The sequence below is a fragment of the Morchella sextelata genome (genome assembly GCF_020137385.1).
Source record: "Morchella sextelata strain SCLS chromosome Unknown scls_1, whole genome shotgun sequence".
Lineage (NCBI taxonomy): Eukaryota > Fungi > Ascomycota > Pezizomycetes > Pezizales > Morchellaceae > Morchella > Morchella sextelata.
Window position 1 is genome coordinate 1,363,977 of NW_025408616.1, and position 20,400 is coordinate 1,384,376.

The 20,400-nt window shown below is 52.6% G+C and overlaps 2 protein-coding genes across 2 annotated transcripts; both read right to left on the bottom strand.

Annotated features, from left to right (window-relative positions):
- Positions 1-11: 11 nt before the first annotated feature.
- Positions 12-1,771, bottom strand: H6S33_000351 (uncharacterized protein; the record flags this gene model as incomplete). Its single annotated transcript, XM_044831719.1, has 3 exons — positions 12-986; positions 1,046-1,639; positions 1,715-1,771. 3 exons carry the CDS (start codon positions 1,769-1,771, stop codon positions 12-14), a joined length of 1,626 nt encoding a protein of 541 aa, XP_044699910.1.
- Positions 1,772-4,246: 2,475 nt separating this feature from the next.
- Positions 4,247-19,748, bottom strand: H6S33_000352 (uncharacterized protein; the record flags this gene model as incomplete). The annotated part of the gene is made up of 10 exons (XM_044831720.1): positions 4,247-5,527; positions 5,581-10,647; positions 10,702-10,961; positions 11,011-11,095; positions 11,152-11,372; positions 11,439-11,781; positions 11,836-12,174; positions 12,402-15,935; positions 16,012-19,087; positions 19,153-19,748. 10 exons carry the CDS (start codon positions 19,746-19,748, stop codon positions 4,247-4,249), a joined length of 14,802 nt encoding a protein of 4,933 aa, XP_044699911.1.
- Between the last annotated feature and the right edge of the window lie 652 nt (positions 19,749-20,400).

Consider the following 20,400-nt stretch of genomic DNA (forward strand, 5'->3'; position numbering starts at 1 on the left):
CTGCCATCTACTTATTCCTTCCCCTCACTCTCCAACCCCTCCAACACCACCTTCATGACCACCTCCGGATCCGCCCTCTCCACAAACCTCACCCTCTTCTCCCTCGCCTCCAACCCACGGAACTCCACCGGCCTCACGTCCCTCTCAAAATCATACGTCCCCAGCCCCCCCAGCGCCAAATCCACCGCATGGTTAAACTTCGCCGGATGCGCCGTGCTCAGCGAAACATAGTGCACATCCCTCTCACCCTCCTCCTTGGTGCGCTGCACCAGCCTCAGCGACGCAGCAATGCCCACGGCCGTGTGCGGATCAAGCACATACGGCGCCGACGGCGGCTCCGTGAAGATCTTCCTGATGGTCGCGGTGGTGTCCTCGTCGCTGACCCGCTCGGAGCCAAAGTCGCGGCGCGCGGCGTCCAGCACCGCCTGCGAGACGACCGTGGTGCCCACGGCCTTGAGATCGTCCATCCAGCCTTTCACGACGGCGCCGGCCTTGGCATGGTCGTTGCCGGAGGCCTCGCACTCGAGGGCGAGGTACCAGAGGAGGCGCTCGAAGTTGCTGGACACGAGGATGTCCATTGCCGGCGAGAGGGTTTCCTTTACGCCTGCCTCGTGGGCCTTGCTGCCGTCGGCGGGGAGGCCGCCTTGGGCTTCTTCGGAGGGCGGGACGGGCTGCTTCTCGTAGCGGCCGGTCTTGAGGAAGCGGTCGAGGATGTCGTTGCTGTTTGTGGAGATGACGAGGCGGTCGATGGGCAGGCCCATGCGCTTGGCGAAGTAGCCGGCGAGGATGTCGCCGAAGTTGCCGGTGGGGACGACGTAGCGGATCTTGGGGGTTGAGTTGGGGGGGAGGGTGGCGAGGAGGGCGAAGTAGGAGTGGAAGTAGTAGACGATCTGGGCGAGGATGCGGGCCCAGTTGATGGAGTTTACGGCGCCGAGGTTGTGCGTCTTGGAGAGGACGGGGTGGGAGAAGAGGGATTTGACGGCATCCTGGTGGGGTTGTTAGGAACTGAGGAGGTAGAGAAGAGCAGAAGGGAAAGGGGAATTACCTGGCAGTCGTCAAAGGTGCCGCCGACGGCAAGGTTGTGGACGTTTGCGTCGAGGACAGTGGTCATCTGCGCCTCCTGGATGGGGCTCACTCTGCCCTTTGGATGCAGGATGAAAACACTAACATCCTTCTTTCCCCTCAGCCCATAGATGGCCGCACTTCCAGTGTCGCCCGAAGTGGCACCAATGACCGTCAAAGTGTGTCTCTTCTCGCCCTCCTTCTTGCCCGCATTCTTCCTCACCAAAAAGTACTCAAACAGGTTCCCGACAAACTGCAGCGCCACATCCTTGAACGCAAAGGTGGGTCCGTGGAAGAGCTCCAAAATGTGCAGGTTGTCCTCGGGGATGAGGGTCTTGAGCGGGGTGATGTCGGGGTGGCGGAATGTCGAGTACGACTTGTTGATGAGCGTCTTGAGGTCCTCGGCGGGGATCTCGGACGGCGAGATGTACAGCGAGAGAACCTCGTAGGCGAGCTCCTGGAACGAGAGTTTGGACCAGCGGGTCTGCCAGTCGCTGGGCAGAGAGGGGATGGCCTCGGGGATGAAGAGGCCGTTGTCGCTGGCGAGACCCTTCAGCACGGCGGCTTCGAAGGAGAACTGCAGTGTTGGGGCTGCTGGTTAGTCAATTGCGATTGAATTGGCGGGGGAACAGCTAGAAAATTCAAAACATACCCCGGTGGAGCCGCCTCGGGTGCTGAGGTATGTCTGTGAGGCGGTGGGAGCAGCCATTGTATAGTGAATGCAATTCTAGCTGTTATGAAGATATGTATTCCTGATTGGCTGGTGGGGAGTCTAAGGAGAGTGTCGCGGGGAGAGGTTGACTGGCCAGAGGAGAGATAAAAAAGTTTGGCGGGGTTGCGGCGGGGCCCTTTATTTAGTGCTCGATCTGGCTGAGATGCCCCCAACTACATGTAACTACCCAGAATAAGACCCTGAGTTATATGTCAACGGCTTTACTAACCAATCACGAATAATAATAGAGCTCGTGGGGGACGAAGAGCCAGGATGCCGGTCGCTGTGAGGAGGATATCTGCCTGTAAGGTTATTTGTCCGCATGCAGATATTGCAGGGCTAGGGTTGTTGCAATGCCGCAATTCTTACCCATTACGCATTTTAAGCTCAATGTGGCTTGAATAACTCAACAGGGGGGACATTATTTCGCAGCTGGGGGGAACTTTGGAAAGCTGCCTTTAATAGTTGCTGAACATGACTGCAATCCCATAACTCTAGTACAAGTGAGATTTAATTGGGTTGGCTTTAGCACAGGGTTAGGGTTAAAATGAACATATTATGTTGGTAGTCTTCTACCTGGTAAGTACATTACCGCCCGAATGGATAAAAAAATTAAGCCTTATTTTGAGCTCTAAGACGTAGAAAAGCCTTAAATAAGACATATGTCTCAAAAAAGCAAAAAATAAGCCTGTTTTGGGCGAAAGCATGACATTTTGCTCAGCATTATCTCTAAATCAAGCTCTTCTAAGATCTCTTCTGGTATTAGATTTATCGAATAAATAAGAATTAGTAAAATTCGTCAGGACTATAGGCATGCATTTACGGGTGCTAAGGCTGGGTTAGGGTTAGGCACTTAACAAATATTAAACCGTGTTCTTCCATCTGTTCTTTAATACCCTCCCCTCTACCTCTCTGTCACCTCCGTCCCCTCTACCTCTCTGTCACCTCCGTCCCCTCTACCTCTCTATCACCTCCGTCCCCTCTACTCTCCTAGCACCCCCCCCCCCCCCCCCATCTCCTAATCATCAAAAACATAGGCTAACCAGCGAATCTAGCAGCAGCAGCAGCAGCAGCACCGAACCAAGCACCAAATAGAGCACCAAATAGAGCACCAAATAGAGCACCAAATCGAGCATCAAATAAAGCAGCAAATCGAGCATCAAATAGAGCACCTAGTCGAGCACCTAATCGAGCACCCAATTGAGCGAACTAGGTCAATAGGCAGGTAGGCAGGTAGGCAGGTAGGCAGGTAGACAGGTAGGCGGGTTAAATAGATTGTCTTAAATCAATGTACATATTAAATTCAGTATTAATAAAAACTTCATTTCCGAAATTCACTATGGCGAATAAGTGTAAAAGCATACCTATCAGGCTATCATGCTGATCTCACGAATAAACATTATTCAGCCTTATTTTTCAAAAATACCTTAAATAAGACTGATCAAGCTCGTTAAGCCTTAAAATATTTTAAGATTATCAAGACCATAGTCTAATAAGGACCTTAAAAAGAAATAAGAGAAAATCGTCAAAAAAGGCAAATATCATGCTTATATAAGCCTAAAATAAGGCTTAAAAAAAACACCCATTCGGGCGTTAAAGTATTTGATTGATTTGGTTGCTCAAAATGAAGGGGAAGGGGAGGCGGGAAGGTTGAGAGGTTTCTATTTTAAGTACTTTTATGAAATAGCGTATATTGCGCCTAAGTTATTCCTCCGATGGCGGGAAACCAATCAAAGAGACAATTGCAATTTCAGCGCAGGGTACAATCACTATTTTGATTTGCGAGTGATTCTTTAGATGATGACTCGGAACACTGCAAGTCCTTCGCCTCCGGAGCTAAACCATACCAACCAAGCCCCCGTACATACTCTAGAGCGGACAGGATGTTACTTCCTGAGGGTTTGAACCATAGAATATCACTCGACCCTAACGTTGGTGCCAAGTGGCCTTTTTTGCTCACAGATGATCTGGTTGGCAGTAGGTATCGGTGCTTGATATACTGGGCATGAAGGCCACGTACGGCCCTTAAGCTTGACAACAGCTGGGTAACCATGTACACCGACCGGATGAGTCTCATGTTCATCCCCTCACGCTGGTCAAAGCCACTGTTCTCAAACCTCTCTATTCACTCTTTTTATATCTCTATATAACAGAACTAGAAGTAGCGGTCTCGAGTTCTTCCTTACCAGGAACTCTGGAAGTCGATCTATGCCACTGGCCTGCCACGGTTAAAGGAAGTTGATTGGTAGGTAGTTGACTGATCATAAAGTGTCCCTTCTAGTGGTCATTTATAAAAGTACCAGACGTGGTGACGGACAACGAGAAAAACGATAATTTGCTACACAATAGAAACTAACTTTTAGCAATGAATCTAACAAAACTAGAATAAGGAGAATGGTGGTACACTCTAAAAAACAATTCTAAAATACAGAGGAAAAAAAAGCTATCTACGAAATATCTATCTATCTATCTTCACATCCCTGCATCCGCAACCTCCGCAAACCACTGCCTCAACGCCAACGCAAGCACTCCCGGCAACTCTCTGATATCGTTCACCACAAGATAGAACCCGAACGGGAAAGTATCTAGATACCTTTCCATCTTCAACTCCTGTGTGCCGTCTGCACCCGTCTCGAACCTCACTTGCTTCATGTGCAGGATACTCTTATCCCTGACAGAGTCCAAGATGACGAACACAATCATGATCTTCTCCTCCTGCGCTCTCCGGACCAGGCGTTTCAGTGTCTCGTGGTCTTCGCAAACACCGTCGGAAATGATGATCTCTAGTTGCCATAGATCCGCGCTGGAATTGACTTTTGCGGTTTCAAAGATGCCCATGGAAGTGTCGAGGAGGGTTCTGACGTTTGTTTTCAACTGGTCAAACTGGAAGCGCTCAAAGACCTTGACACCGGACTCTGAAGTAAACGGCTGGTCGAATGGATGGATGAGACGAGTGGTTTCTCCAAAAGAAACGATTGATATTTGCCCGACCTCTAGCTGACTAAGTGCTTTTGCAACCAGGGCCACAGTCTCGAATGCGAGTGCCACTGATTCCGATTCTGCCATTGACTTGGAGTCGTCTACAGCGATCATGACTTGGTACTGGCGTTTGCTTGGCTTTGTCCTGCGCATCCAAATCTTGTCCTTCTTGTACTGACTCGCGATGTAAGGGATGATGCGCTTCATGTTGAGACGCTTTCCAGTTCTGAAATCGCCGCGCATCTTGGTTGCAAGAGTTGGCTCAAGGATGAGACGAAGTTGCTCGCAGAGACCCATAGAGAGATCTTTAGTTGACTGTTCGTACTGTTGCCATAGTTGACGCGCTTCCTCTCTTGAACGGGTTGAGCCGAATTCAGTAAGTGCCGATTCTTGGTTGATGTCAATGACAGGAGCAGTTTCAGAGGTTTCTTCAACTTCGTCGAGATCCATGGTCTCTTCGGTTTTCTGCTGGCGTTGGGCACGTTGCTCTCTGGTTTCACCAATCATTGCACCAGCTTGGGTTTCTTGCTCATCGCCTGCTGGTTGTTGGGCTTCAGGAAGGGCTTCGTTGTCTTCGCCATCCTTCGCATCTGGATCCTCTGCTGCTTCTGGCTCCATGTCTTCAAATGCTTCTTGGGCTTCTTGAGCACCAGAATCGATCGCCATGGACTCGTCTAAAGAGTGAGCTTGTTCTTCGGTTGCAGCACCAAGGGCCTGTGTATCAGCTTTCGTATCATCGTTGGGCAAATGTTCAAATTCGGGATCATCGATTTCCTGTTTCTGTGTTAGTTCTGAGTGGCATAGATGGATGGACATATATGTCTTACCATGTTTTCAACCTGAGGGCGCTCCTCATCTTCTTCTTTAGCGTTGAGGATTTGGCGGCGCTGTTGGTGCCACTTCTCGAGCATGTCACCAACTTTGCGGAACGACGACTCCGCTTCAGTCTGTTCATCCTTTTTGTTGGATTTTTCATCAGGGCGTTCAGACTCTTGCGCTGACGCTTGTCCAGTAGTCTCCTCTTGTGCCTGGGCTTCATCTGCTCCTTTGCCATTTGTTTCGCCGGACTTTGCATCCTCGCCGCTTTCCCTTTGAGCTGAGGTTTGTTCGTTGGCATCTTGCTCATCATTACCTCCTTCAACGCCTTGTAAGTCGCTAGGAGCAGTTTCTTCACCCTCTTTTGCGTCTTGTTCGTCGCGGGTTGTCAAGAGGCTGTCCGGTTCTGGCTCATCAGCTCCTTCCTCCTTGTTCTCTTCCTCCGGCTCCTCATCATTCTTTTCGCCTTCACCGTTCTCCTCGCCTTCATTTTCCTGTCTCTCCTCCTGGTTCTCAGTTTCTGGCTCTCCCTCTTCGCCTTGTTTCTCGGGATCGTCAAGGTCAGGGAAGCTGTCTTGCTTATCACCCTTGTCATCTTGCTTCACTTCCTCCCCTTCGTCGTCAACGTCTGAAAGATCGTCCATCTTCATATCATCCTCCTCTTCTTCTCCTCCACTCTTTTCGTCGCCATCAAGTTCCATGTCTTCTGGCAGGTCAAGTGTGTCGACTTCCGGCACATGGGCGTCTGTCTTTTCGTTATCGTCTTGCTGCCGGACGTCATCTTCCTGATCTGCGCCTTCGCCTTCACTTTCTTCACCATCCTCGTCTTCTTTGCTCTCCATTTCCTCTCCTTGTTTCTCCTTTCCGTTCTCTTTCTTTGCTTCCATATCTTCTCCTTGCTTCTGCTGGTCTTTCATACCATCTCCTTCCTTGTCACGGGCATCATCATCGGCCTCTCCGTCCCAGAGCTTTTCATCAACCGCGTCGGGATCTAGGTCATCTACATCACCGGTTTCTTCATCCATATCATCGTCCTCCTTTTCGTCACCCGAGCCCTTTTCGTCATCCTCCTTATCTGCCATATCCCCAATTTCTCCCTCCATTTCATCTTCAATGTCAATTGCATCCTTCTCGTCCTCAATTTCCTCATCTCTCTTCTCTTTATCTTTCTCCTGCGCCAACTCGGAAAGATCTTCGTCTGCTTTAATGTCTTTACTGATGTCATCTTGACCTTCACCTTCGCCGAGTCCAGTTCCGCCTTCGACATTATCTGTGTTACCGCCTTCAGGGTCGCCCTTTTCTTGGGGCATACAGAAACCCTTAGAAATCAATGTTGATGCAGAAGTACTCAGGATATAGGTGGTCTTGCAGATAGAGCGATACTGTGAAAGCGCTTCCTGTACTGTCCTGCAAGAGATTTCTGTGTACTCTTGGATGATGGGCTGATAGGCCGCGAAAAGTGCACGAACAGCTTGAGAGTTCGAAAGATCAGACTGCTGTAGTTGGGAAGTAAGGGTAATGACATCGTCAATCCTGCGTGTGATCGCGCTTGTGTGCAAAGCTTTCAGACTGCCTGAGCTTGCGGATTGATGCCGAAGGAGCCATCCAGGATCTTGGATCGAGGGAGGATAGGTTGCTTGAGCCTCTTTGAGCTGCTGGAGGGCAACAAAGATCGAGTCAGAGAGTGTCTTGAGTGATGCGTCTAAAGCTTGAAGCGTTGTAGGTTCAGACACTGCGCCATTGGTTTGTGGTTGGAGTTCCGAGGCGGTGAGAGAAACCCATGGCAATACTTGAGTTGTGGTATATGCGATCTCTGGGTTGTCACTTCTTATGGTCTTCATGCTACCCTCGATGAGGTTAAGTGTTGATTGGGCTTCTTCAAGAAGAACCTTCGCAGAACCTTCCCAGATTCCAGTGTGAACGAGGGTCTGCTTTTGGGCGGAAAATCGATCATTGACCCTATTGGCAGACTTTTGAGCGCTACTGATGAGTTCATTGGCTGTTTCGAATGTCTTGCCGCTAAACTCGGAGTGAATTGTTAGTAGTTCGGCTACTAAGCCCAATACCTTTGGAATCCATTGGAATCGTCTCTGGAGGTCGGCATAAGATTGAAGATCCTTGCTTCCATATAGGTTGGCATTCCCAATGTTAAAATTCGAGAGAGTATTGTATCTGGCCATTGAGGATTGCGCTAGTTCAAGTTCTTTCAGTGAAGACGAGATTGAAGAACGCTGGTCGAGTGATAGGGAAAGCAAGTTTTCAATGAATCCCACACTTCTTGCGACTTCTGCGCTGGTCAAGTCTGGTGAATGCTCTACGACTGCCTTTCGGATTTTTGGTAAGATCTCTGCTATGCGAAGGAAGTAGTGATTTTCAGAGTGGCCTTGGGTGCCAGTTTGGCTGTTTTCAAGAGGGTCTGCTATGGCCAGGAGACGCTCAAGGGTAGCTTGCTTGCCTAGTAGGGCAGCACTCAGGTTTGATTTGAGACCCATGTTCTTGAGTTCTTTCAGAGCATCTGCAAAGGCCTTTCGTTTCCTAGTCTTGAGATGTTTGGCAATATCCTTAGTTTCATCGTTCAGGGTTCCTGGAGTCTCGGATTGAAGTTGCTTGATTGTGGAGATAATTGAAGATGAGAAGTCTTCGATAAAGCTGATCGTCTCGGCCCGATCTTCGGGAATCTTTGCAACACGCTTCATCATCTGGACTGCTGCTGGGAGGTCTTGAAGACGTGCTGGCCTCTCGGTCCATTTCTTCACGGATTTCTCGTAGATTGCCTTGATTAATTCGAAATCGATAGACAGCTCGTTATTAGGCTCTGGTAATACTCCGTTTGTGGCAGAGTTTTCGGCAGAGCCTTCAGGCATGCCGGCCAAGATAAGCGGGGCCATTGGCTGATTGATTGCCTGGCGGTATCCTTTAACAACTCTGAAAAGCTTCTTGTGTGAGCGTTTGGCACTATCACGAAGCGCTAGGATGTTTGTGTCCTTCCAGCTGGCAAGTAAGACAACATCACTCATCGATTTTTGGTACTTCTTTCGAGACTTTGCTGTAGCTTCTTTAGCCTCGGATGCATATTGTGAGAAGTACGCGACAAGGTTGTGCAGTCCCTTCTGTACCAGATTCATGGCAAGGAACTCATCAGACAAGCGAAGAGCATGCTGCTCAAACGCGTTTAAAAGCTGCAATCTATGTGGGAACTGGGCGATCGAAGATGTCTCTATGAAAGCTACTAGGGTTGTGAGGAGTTGCTCAACATGCTCTTTCAGATTTTGACCTTCAGAGAGCAGTTGAAGAGGGTTCGCAATGGCGCTCTCATAAACGTAGAACCACCATGAGTTCGCCTCTGCACGGCACTTTTCATCTTCGATATCAAACAGGCGTGGCCATGCTGATAGCTCGATGCGGCGCCAGCTGATGATCAGTTGCGTAACAGCATCAAAGTGCTCCGCGGCGGAAAATTCAGAGCTTGCAACGCCCTGCCATTCGTTCAAATGCTCGTGCAGCTTTTCGACCTTAACCAGGGACTGTGCAATCGGAGTGGAGTTGGGGAGATCTAGGATCTCTTGGCAGACCTCCATGGCATCTTGGATAGTGACATGCTCTGGCCATGCTTCGGCTAGAACTGATAACCGCGCGTGGGCTTTCTCGACAATCACAACCAACTTCCGGGCTTGCTCTAGGTTCTCCTCGGTGTAGAAGTCATAGGTTTGGGAGGTCACTCCGTTGATCCATTGTGAGGTCTCCTTCAAAGAGAGGATAATAGCTGGTAAGAATACCTCAGTCTTTCCTGGCGAGATGCAGAAAGAGCTCTCTTCTCCTACAGATTTGACTAGAGCAGAAACACCACGTTGAATCAATGATGAGAGGCTTGTAGGTTCTGACTCTGCGGTAAGATGGATTGCGGAATGGCACTGGGCGATCTGGCAAGCAAGCTCTCGGTGCTGAGAACCGGCAGGTTTTCCCTTTTCCTTCTCTCTCTCCTCGTCATCTTCATAAGCAGGAAACATCGCGGCAAGCTCTGTCTCGTCAGCGTTTTCTTCCTCGCCTGTGTATCTGTACAAGCTTGCATTCGCGGCCGCCTCTTCTTGCTCTTTCTGGGTCTTGACTTTCCAGGCTTCGAAGAAGCCTTGTAGGATGCCATGGACGGTCTTGTTGGACGTCTGCTTAGTGTTCTCGTAGCCCTCGATGTTCTGGTGAGCTGCAATCTGCCATAGTCGCAGCAGCTTGATATCTTCCCGGTCGTCTAGCACCTGCTGGTTGAATACCTCCGGAACACTTGGCTCAATAAGAGATAACGCAAGGCTCGATTCATCTGCCTCCATAGCAGAAAGCGACAGACCCATCTTCAAGGAATACAGGAAGCCAAGGATAGGATCAACCAGATCCTTATAAAGCGGATATCCGCGGCGCAGCCTCTCAATGATCTGTGACAAATTCTTCTGGAACAATGCCTCTTCATCCCTATAACTCGCACTACGTCCCAAAATAGACGGTAGCAAACGCTCATGAGGACTCGTGTTTACAACCACTTGAAGAAGGTTAATCATATCCCCCTGGAGCTGCGTCATCTCCGACTCTGCGGGACGCACAACCAACGAGTTGGGCGGCTCTTCACCGAGGTCCGCGAGACGTTTCTCTAGCATTTGAGTCTGGGCGTTGTCTTGTTGGCCGGTGAACCTTAGCTCGAAGATCTTTTCGGCCGCAATCTTGTTGTGGAGCTCGGTCTTCCGCTTGAGGTAGCGCTCGCGCTGGACGAGGCGCTTCATTGCGGGGTCGAATGCGACATTGGGCACGTAGAGCTTCAAGCATCCGAGGGCGTAGTGGGTCCAGGCTTTTCCGGATAGTTCCAGGGCTTGTGAATATGTGAGCGCTTGTGGAATTGCAGCAAGGCAGTTGAGTACGCGGGCGAGATGTTCGTCGACTACGGATTTAAATGCGACGTCTAAAGTTGCTGTAGCTAGAGCGAGACCTTCATGGGCATTTGAACCCCCGTTGAGTGCAAGCTCTAGGTTCTCAAGCGCTGAAGTGAGCATTGTGTAATTATCGCCGCTGTACGACCCGGAATGGAGCTCAAAGATCTAGCACAATGTCAGCCGTAAACAAACCCCGCAAGATGTCCAAAAAACACGCACCTTCTTCGTATTTGATAAAAGCAGCATATTCAGCTGCAACAGTTGATCACTAGCCACCTGCTGCGTCAATTGTGTGAACTGCTTTGAAAGTGCTCCGAGTTCGATATTGAGTTTGCTGAGCTGTCCAATAAACGAGTTTTTGGCAGCTTGACCTGTGCGTAGCATCTCCAGCGTAAAGCGTCCTTGGAGTAGGCCTCGAGGGCCTGTTGAGGTAAAGTCATATTCGTAGATGTCCTCCAAAACTTGCTTGTAGGCAGTCCCTAGACCATAGTCAGTTTCCGGATATATGTTAGAGGTTCGGTAACCTACTTAGTGTTGTCTCCTGGCCCTGATATCCCAACAAACTAGCCGTAGTTCTCCCCGCAAAATGTCCGAGTGTCAAAGTATCATTAAACTGCCCCACAGTCAGCGCCAACCCAAACGACAATGCCTCTCTCATCTTATCCTTACCGATTTCTCTCCGCCCAGTGCCTTAAACTTGAGCAAATAGTCAAACACCATCCTCAACAGCGACTCCCTCGCCGCAACGCCGCTCCTCCCCGCCCTCTCCTCCAACCCCACAATCGCGCCCTCCAACCCCTCCAACTCCCCAACTTCAACTTCCGACGTCAATACCGCTGTGAGGGCCTCCATCAACGAGCTCTTCAACCCCGCTACAGTCTCAAACGAACCTGCGCCCCCCCTGTCAGCAACCCACCGACCGAGTGACACCTCGTGACGCGCCACCAAAAACTCACCTTGTAACTTCCCAACCACGGCATCAAACCTATCTGCAATCCCGCGCAAGCGGCCATACGCCTCCCAGCCCTCCACAGACGCCGGTACCGACGGCCTTAACGCGCCCCACAGCGCCTCCATCGCGAACCCCGTCGTGAGCCGCAGCGGCGCACGGAACCCGCCGAGCGCGCGCTCGGTGGCGGTCAGTATTGCTGGCGGGAGGGTGGGCGAGGAGGTGTGGATCCATGATTCGAGGAGCGAGAGGTACACGTGGAAGATGCTCTCGTTGAGGTTGTGGGTGCTGCTCAGGGCGACCATGTCACGCCATAGGGAGAGGAGCTCTGTTATGCGTGTGAGGGTGTTCTGCCTTTGTTAGTACAACAAGAAGTGGGAGGGGAAGGAGGGGGGGTGGGGTACATTGTCTGTTTCGATTGCCACTTCGGTCAGCCATGCTTCTAGGGAGCGGCGGACGGCGGTGAGGAAGGCGAATAGCGGGAGTCCCACTACGCCTGACGATGCTGATTGTGAGGAGGAGATGGTGGAGGAGGTCTTGGATTTTGACGCCGACTTCTCGAGGAAAGTCATCTCTTTCATGCGTGTTGTTGTCGAGCGCTGGAGGATGTCGGCCTCGGCGCGCTTGATGTGTAGGATCTCGCGGGCGAGGTCGTGGATCGCTGATAGGGCGATGATGGCGGAGGCATTGTTCTTTCTTGAGCCGGTGGAGAGAAGAGATGTGTTACGGATGGGGTTTAATGGCTTTATTGAGTTTCTATCAGTATATATATAGAAAGAAGAAAACAACTAGCTTTTCCCATTTTTGCACTATTCATTTCATTATGAAACCAATGATATGATTTGGTGTTATTTTTTTTCAGGAAGGGAATAGGAGGAACCCCAAATCAAGATCAAGATCAAAAGCTAACCAAATCAAACGAAAGCAAGAGCGAAGAAGAGTGAGAATAAAACACGGCACGGCCACTGACCTGTGCATCACCAAATTGCTGACCAAGGCCCAACTCGCCCGCCACAGTCCTCAAGAACTCCGCACGCAGCGCCGCCAAACGCGGATGCGCACTCATGTCTTCTACGCTACTGACTACGTCCACGACGGGGCCCACCCTGTCGGCAGCTAGATGCATCTTCCATCTCTTCAGGATGCTCATCTGGTCGCGGGGTAAATGGTCAAAGACCACCCGCAGCAGCTCATCATACACATCAGCAGCAGAATCTAAGTCAGTAGTAGAAGTAGCAGCCAGTCTGTCAACATCACTATACACCGCCATACACGCCTCCGTCGTCGTAGCATCGGCCATCCACCGGGCCTCCTCCACCCGCCTTACATCATCCTCCTGCGCGGCCGGCGGCATAGGTTCCATGACCCCCGCGTCCATATACACCTCTATTCCTCTATTTCTCATAGCTCTTGACAACTCGCCGTGGCGCGGGTCCATGGTAAGGAACAGCCTAAAGTTAGCATGCGGGCGGACGATCTTCGGCTCCCCGCTCGTGTCACTGTGCTCGTTGACGACGAGGTAGCCGTTGAGCTCGAGTAGTGAATTGAGGCGGTCGAGCACGGAGGGGCTGCACAGGTTAGCGTTGTCGAGGACGAGCCACTTACCTTGCTCAATTGCGTGGATGAGCATGCCGTCGACCCATTCAAAGCGGGCGGTGGAGGCTTGGTGCGCTTGTGAGATCAAGATCTCGCACTGTTTCATGAAGCGGGAGAATAGATCTGTTCCGGACTCGGCGGCGATGGCCGTGAGGGCGGTGTGCAGACGGTGGAGTCTCTCAATATCATATGTAGCCTCTGAGGCACCGGCATCAAACAGCCCCAACACCGCACTCCCGGGGACGAATCCACCGCGAAGTGCCTGGATCGTCGACTCACCGACGAACCGCTGCAGCTCCGCAAACAAGGCCGAGATGCTCCTTGAGATGTCCACCTGCTCAAACCCGCCGACAATATCCGTTGTATCAATGTCGTTGTTCAGCGCAATCTCGTCAAGTTCGGCGCCAGCAACACTTGCCAGCAGCTTTATGATGCTACTCTTTCCCGCGCCCGAATGACCCACGAGGATGACGGGTGTTCGCTGCTGGATTGCGGTCATGATGGTCTCGAGAGACCGCAGGTTGCGCTTTAGGAGTGTGGTCTTTTGGGTTGGTACTGGCTGGGCGTCGCTGTTTCTGGGCAGGAGGGCATGGCCGACTTGGAAGTGGTCTTTTGAGAGCTGGTGGTAGAGATGGCGCTTTGCGGGTGCGAAGCCAAATACTTGGGCAAACAGCTCGTCAACTCGGGCTCTGTCCTCGACGGTTCGGAACCGCTGCTTGATGACGATATTCACAAACTCTGACGGGTCCTGAAAAGCGAGCAGTCCCTCTGTTGTAGACAAAAGCCCAAGCCAGCGTAGTGTATCTCTCAAATTAAACTCCCACGGCCCACCTAAGCTCCCAAAGCTGCGTTTCTGCGAGACCTCGCGGTCAAGCAGAACCACAAATGTAATAACCTTCGCCACATCATCCTGCGGGATACCCGGATACAGTCTCGTCGCAATCAACTGCAAGTCCTCCAAATTCAGTGTATCAACATAAACAATCGTAAACCTATTCACAAACGACGCCGGAAGCCCCTTCCTGCCACCACCTTGATGATGCGGGTTCTGCGCCGCAAAGACACAAAACTCTGGGTGACACTTGAAGGTGCGGTCCAGCTCTGAGATGTATGCCTCCCCACGATGATCCAAGCACGCATTCAACCCCTCTAGAACCGACTGTGACGCCAGGTTCATCTCATCAAGGAGCACCCAATGTCCCCTCTGCATCGCCTGTAGGAACGGTGCGTCTCTCCATGCGAACTCCCCGCTCTGCCCGCCCTCGACGGGAACATCGGAGCCAAAGAGGTCCATCAAGTCGGTCTGCTCAGACAAGTTGATACGAGTGAGCGGGTTTCCGGACGCCGCTGCGAGGGCTGAGATTAGACTGGTTTTCCCGACACCGGGGCTGCCCTCAAGCAAGATTGGCTTCCGCAGCTGCATCGCGCGGACAACCCGCATAGCATTGACACCCGTTGTTGGCGCCTCAAGATTGAACGAGACGTCTGCGACAGAGTCGATCTTGCGTGGGAGCGAAAAGCCCCCGAGACGTAGACTGGCGTCGTCGAGTGCCATACTGAAGGGCTGGTCATAGATAGACGCCAAATCATGGCTGCTCAGCTCTGAGAGCCTCAGGATGCACTTCCGCTTCTCCTTGGCTAGGTCTTCGGCGGCAGTGGACATGAGAACCGCAGACGGGTTCGCGCCCAGTCCGTCAATGAAGACAAGCGCCGCGCCGTGCAACAGCCCGAATGCGGCGTTGTGCGGGTCGCACATGTTGATAAACCTTGCCCAGGCCAGCACATCACGGATCGAGATCGTGGAAGAAGCAAAATGATAGGTCTCTGAGAACCACTGCGCAAATTTCACAATGGTCTCTGCATGCTGCAGCGCAAATGGCGACAGCTTCGCGCGCACAATCTGAAGGACATCGTCATAGTCCGACATGGAGGGGACCCAGATTTCAGTGAAACGATTCCGCAGGGCGGGCGAGAGCTCTTTCTTGCCGTAGTCGCCGCCGGGATTCATCGTGGCCAGGAATTGGAAGCCGTCGACGGCGGTGACTGCGGACCCTTCGGGCCCCTTCTCCGCTAGCAGGATTCCACGCTGTGGTTCCAGCACGCTGTTGAGTCGCTCAAGAACGGAGTCGTCTGCGAGTGAGATTTCGTCGAGCAGGAAGAACTGCCCTTCCTTCATTGCTTGGATAAGACTGCCGTCGCTCCATTCGAATAGCGCCTTTACTCGTATCCGGTTGAGCTCAATTCGGGATCTGAGATCCTCTGGAATGTTGTTCAAGCTCTGTTTGTCCAATGCGGAATATGCCTCAAGCAACATTTGCAAGTCTGCATCTGCGTTATATTGTTCTATCGTCGAGTGATCCCTCACAACTGCCAGCAGATCCTCCACCAACTGCGCCGTATACGCAGTCCGGTTTCTGATCGGCCTCTGCGCACCAATGATATCCCCCGTCTCCGTGTTCTGGTGGGCATTCACAATATTCAACGTCTTCCCAAACGCCTCCGCCAGCAACTGCACCACCGTCGTCTTCCCGCATCCCGTCTCACCCACCAGCAGCACCGGCTCATTATTCCTCAGCGAGTGCGCAACCAGCGAGTACAGCCTTCGCATCGCCTTTGTCCACACCACGTCGCTCTCCAGCTTCATCACGAGCTGGTATTCGGGCGTCGACTCGGGCGAGTAGAGTGCCGCCTCGTCAATCTTGACCCGCATCACCTCCTCGAGCACCCTCTTCACCGCGAGTTTCTCGTCCTCTTTGCGGACGCGCTCTGCGAGGAGCATGTACCCATTGTCGGCGAGCTGCTGGTATCCAACGGCTTCGCGATTTGCCCATCGGAATAGATCACGCAGCGTTGCGAAGCTGTTTTTCTGCTCAAATAATCTAGTTGATTGTCGTAGCACCGATAGTTCCTTTAACGCGATACTGTTAGCTCCAGCGACCGCAACCGCAACCACCAATCTAGCCGCATCACAGAATATCACTCACCTTATAAACCTTTACAATCTTGGCACAATAGCTCGGCGCAATGCCGCATCTCTCGCGCAGAATCGTCTCCAGCTCCTCCTCGGGAATGTCATCAAAGTGCAACTCCAAAAATCGGTTTCTAAACGCCCTGCTGAGCACTTTACGCCCTCCGTACAGCCCGGGCGGGTTCTGTGTTGCAAAGAGCATAAACTCCTTGTGCGGCCTCACGACTTCCTGTGTTTCGGGGATCATCAACTCGCGATTGTCATCGAGAAGCCTATTGAGGGCTTCGAGAACATCGGTAGGCGCCAAGTTGAGCTCATCAAGAACGATCCAGTACCCCTTGCGCAGCGCCTCCACCAAGATTCCCTCCTGGAAGCGCAGGGTGCCCGTGTTGTCCGAGACATAGCTTCCTAGGTATTCCTGCAGATCAGTGTGTTCGTGGTTGTTAATCCTGACGAACTTGTGGCCGGTGCGTTTCGCGAGATACTCAATCATACTCGTCTTTCCGCTCGATGTCGGGCCCTGGATGAGGACCGGGAAGCGGCGGGTGGCCGTGGCACGCACAAGGTTGAGCATGTTCCGCTCGACGAAGGGCGTTATGATATAGTGCGGCTGCTCCTCCACCTCTTGGGTTCCGCGCGCCATCCAGTAGTGTTTAAACTGCACATAATCCTCTCCATTTGCGCCGACAGGCCTTCTCGGGATCTGCGAGACGAGACTCCGAACGTTCCTCTGGTTCCCCAGAATGAACTTCTCGATCACCGGCAGCAGCACGGCTTCGGAAGTGCGGTCAAGTAGGGTGAGAAAGCTCATACAGAAGCCTTCATACAGACTTCTGCGCAGACCGTACACCCCCGCAATCTCGACTACGTAACTGAGCGTCCTCGTGAGGGTTCTCATGCTGAAATGCGGTCTCTGGTTCGCACCGTCTACGAGTCTCTGTCCCTCTGAGAGCTTTTTCGCCTCCATGTAGAGCCCCGCAACGTCTGCAACAGCTCTCTCATCCCCGGCAACAAGCGGTCCAAGGTACTCCCTCACAATCGCTAACAGGTTCCCTAAGTCTTGGTCCGGCGAGACTACATAGAGCTCCGTGAACCTACTGCGCAGCCCGCTCGGGAGATCACGTTTTCCAACATCGGTAGCGGGGTTCATACAGGCAAAGATGCGAAAGTCCGGATGCGCCTTCACTCTCTCTACGTCGCCCTTCTCCGAGAGTAGGATGCTCCTGACATCGCCGTCCTTTCCATCCTTGAGCAGATCTGCAATACTCTCCAATGTGTCTGGTGCTGCCAAATTTATTTCGTCAAGAAGCACCCAGTCCCCGTTTCGGGCGGCCTTAACCAGACTTCCCTCTACGAAGCTGAATGCGAAGCTCTTACTGATCTGTGAGCTTTGTCTCTCTAGTGTTGCGACATCACTCGCGAACCGCGTCCATTGTGCTTGCAGAGCGGGCTTATCCATTGAATCTATCTTCCTCTTCTTCTTTGGCTGGTCCTCGCCGTCCTGGGCCTCTGGCGTCGGAGCGGCAAAGAACTGGTCCGCCATCTTCACGGCCTCGCCCCAGAGGGTGATGACTCTATTCCACTGCTGTTTTCCCCAACACTTCGCCAGCACCTCCAAGAAGCGTTTATTCCTCTTCAGCGAGAACGTCTTCTCAAACAGCTCCTCAAACACCTCCTTCAGCGGGACCGCAAGCGTGCGCACATCCACCGGTTTATACCCGCCCAACAGATCCCCGCTCTCCGTCTGCTGCGACAGATTCATCACCGTGAGCCCATACCCCAACAGATCCGCCATCTGCTGCACCACCGTCGTCTTCCCCGTCCCCGTCTCGCCAACCAACAACACGGGCTCCCCGCCGCGCACTGCAACTCCGACCTGCTCCAGCAGCCGCAACGCATGGTTCGTCGTCGCAAACGGCCGCTTCTGCGCCTGCGCGCGCTTGCTGCGCTTGCGTTTCTTGAGCCTTGCGCGCCCGATGGCTAGCGTCTTGTCGCTGGCGTTGTACGCCGGGATGTGCCCGTTCAGGAAGAGGTCTACGCGCTGCGGCGGGATCAGCATCTCGTCTGCAATTTTGCGGATCACGAGGTGGCGCGCATCGAGGGTCTGCAGGGACCCGGCGAAGCAGTCGACGGCTTCCATGAAGATCTCGTCGTACAGGCCGTCGGGGATGACTTCGCCGTTGGAGCCGGCAGAGGTGAAGAGGGCGTCGATTCGGGTGGCCCATTTTATCAGGTCCCTTGGCGAGATCTGGCGGCCGAGGGATGTCTTGCTGAGCGCGAAGAATGAGGGCTCGCGGTAGTGGTGCTGGATGGTATTGTAGACGCGCAGGAGTGATGGTGCGACAGCGGTCAGAGCGGGGAAGCGGACGGTGACGATTGTGTACAGCTCGGTCTCGTCCGGTTGCTTATAGTCCACACGGTTCCAGAGACGGCTACCGAGGATGTGCAGTGAATCCTGTTTCGTACTGTTAGTAGTGCTAGCGGTCCTCATAGTCGCAATAAGCCGGAACCCGCGCGCAGCAACTATCGTCTCCCCACGACTCGGGATCACGAGCTCGCCGCGCTCCATGAGCGGGAGGAGGACCGAGAGGACCTCTGTCGGCGCTTTGTCAATGTCCTCGACAAGGACCCATCTTCCCTCTTTCACGGCGGTCGTCAAGACGCCCGGACGCCATTCGAACGAGCCGGGGGTGTCGGCGGTGGTGTATGCGCCCACCAGCAGCTTTGCGTCTGTCTGGTCACCGAGATGGATCGAGATTAGGGTGTTGAGTGTGTTGAGTGTGTGTGCAATCTGGTGGACGAGGAAGGTCTTTCCGGAGCCGGCAGGGCCGGTGATGAGGGTTGGGGAGGAGGAGCGCAGGGAGACGGCCGTGGCATGGATGTTGTGGCGGGTGATGGGGGTATCAATTATTTTAGAGGGTGTTGAGGGGGGCCCGCGGAGGCGGGGTGTGAGGATGCCGCAGAGGTCGGCGGTCAGTGGTGATAGTGCGTCTGTGGGGATTATTCTGCGCTCTGAGGTTGGTGAGAGGGTCTGTAGTTTTGCGTTTAGCACTTCTTGGGATAGTTTTTCGAGGCGTTTGTTCTCCATGAGACTGTGATTTATCCCGCCAGTTAGTCGATCTGTAAATAAAGATAATTGCAGAAAGGAAAGACCTACACCAAAAACCCGTAATCCATCTCCTTCCCCTCCCAGACACCAATCACTTTTTCCTCTGCCTCATTGCCCACGCCATACTGCGCAAACATCTTCTCCCTCGTCGAGTCCGACGCCTTGAGAAATATACACATAACCCTCACCGCCAAATACCTCACCGCGGGCTCTTTATGCCTCAGCAGCGGCGCCACGCTCTCCATCTGTACCAACCTCACAAAGCTCTCCCTCCTAAACACTAGCAATCTCCACAGCGCCAGCAGCACTTCCAGACCATCTTCCAGCGCAATTGACCCCGGGGTCAGAAACTCTTCCGCTACATCCGCCAGATACGGCGCCAGCGGCAGCACCCGCGCAAACGCACATGCGATTTCCGATGCCGTTGTGGTTGTGTCGCGCCATCTGGCGCAGAGGTCGGGAAAGAGCGGCTCGTAGCTGGAAAAGACATGGGCGGTGAGGTCGGGGCGGAGCGCGAGGCGCGAGAGTGTGCTGAGGTAGAGTTGTGTGCTTGTGGTGCGGGAGCTGAGGAGCGCAATTGTGTCGGGGGGGAGGAGGCCGGAGGCCGTGGAGAGGAAGTGGGCATCGGAGACAGTGTAGTCCATGATTTGGGGGGACAAATTAGAGGTTTTTCTTCAATTGGAGGTTTATTTCAGGTGGTTTGTAGTTGCCCTTTTGTGGGCTGTGAATGGGGTGTGTTTGTGGTGATAATTGGTATTTGGTATTTGTGTGAGAGCAGGAAAGAACGACTGGGAAAAAAAAAACTTTCGTGGGGTGTGCAGGGTGAGGCTCTGTGTGTGAGAATCTGCAAGTGCCCCTCGGTCGGTCTTGGCGCGCCGGGATAAGAGAATATTACGGAGAAGAGAAATACTTCTATTATGGATATTATTAGCTTTCAGTGCCCGTGGGAGTCTGGATACTGCACTGCAGGTTTAGCTAGGAAATACCAGAGCATACCCCCTTTTCGGAATCAACTTCTGTCAAGCCATTATCCGCCATTGGGTGTTGAAAAAGTAGGGCGAGATCGATAGTTAAATGGCTTTCTTACCTATGGTCACGGATCGGACAAGTGTCGACATGACAGAGACAGCTCTCGACATGGAAATGACAGGTGCCGACATGACAGGTCCGGACAGCTTACCTTTACGGGTTCGACATCATTTGAAAAGTCAAATATCCAACATTGGCCAACAACGTTGCCCGAGTGATAATCCATGATTGAGCCATATCATGACTCCCGGGCAAGCTAGGGCTGTG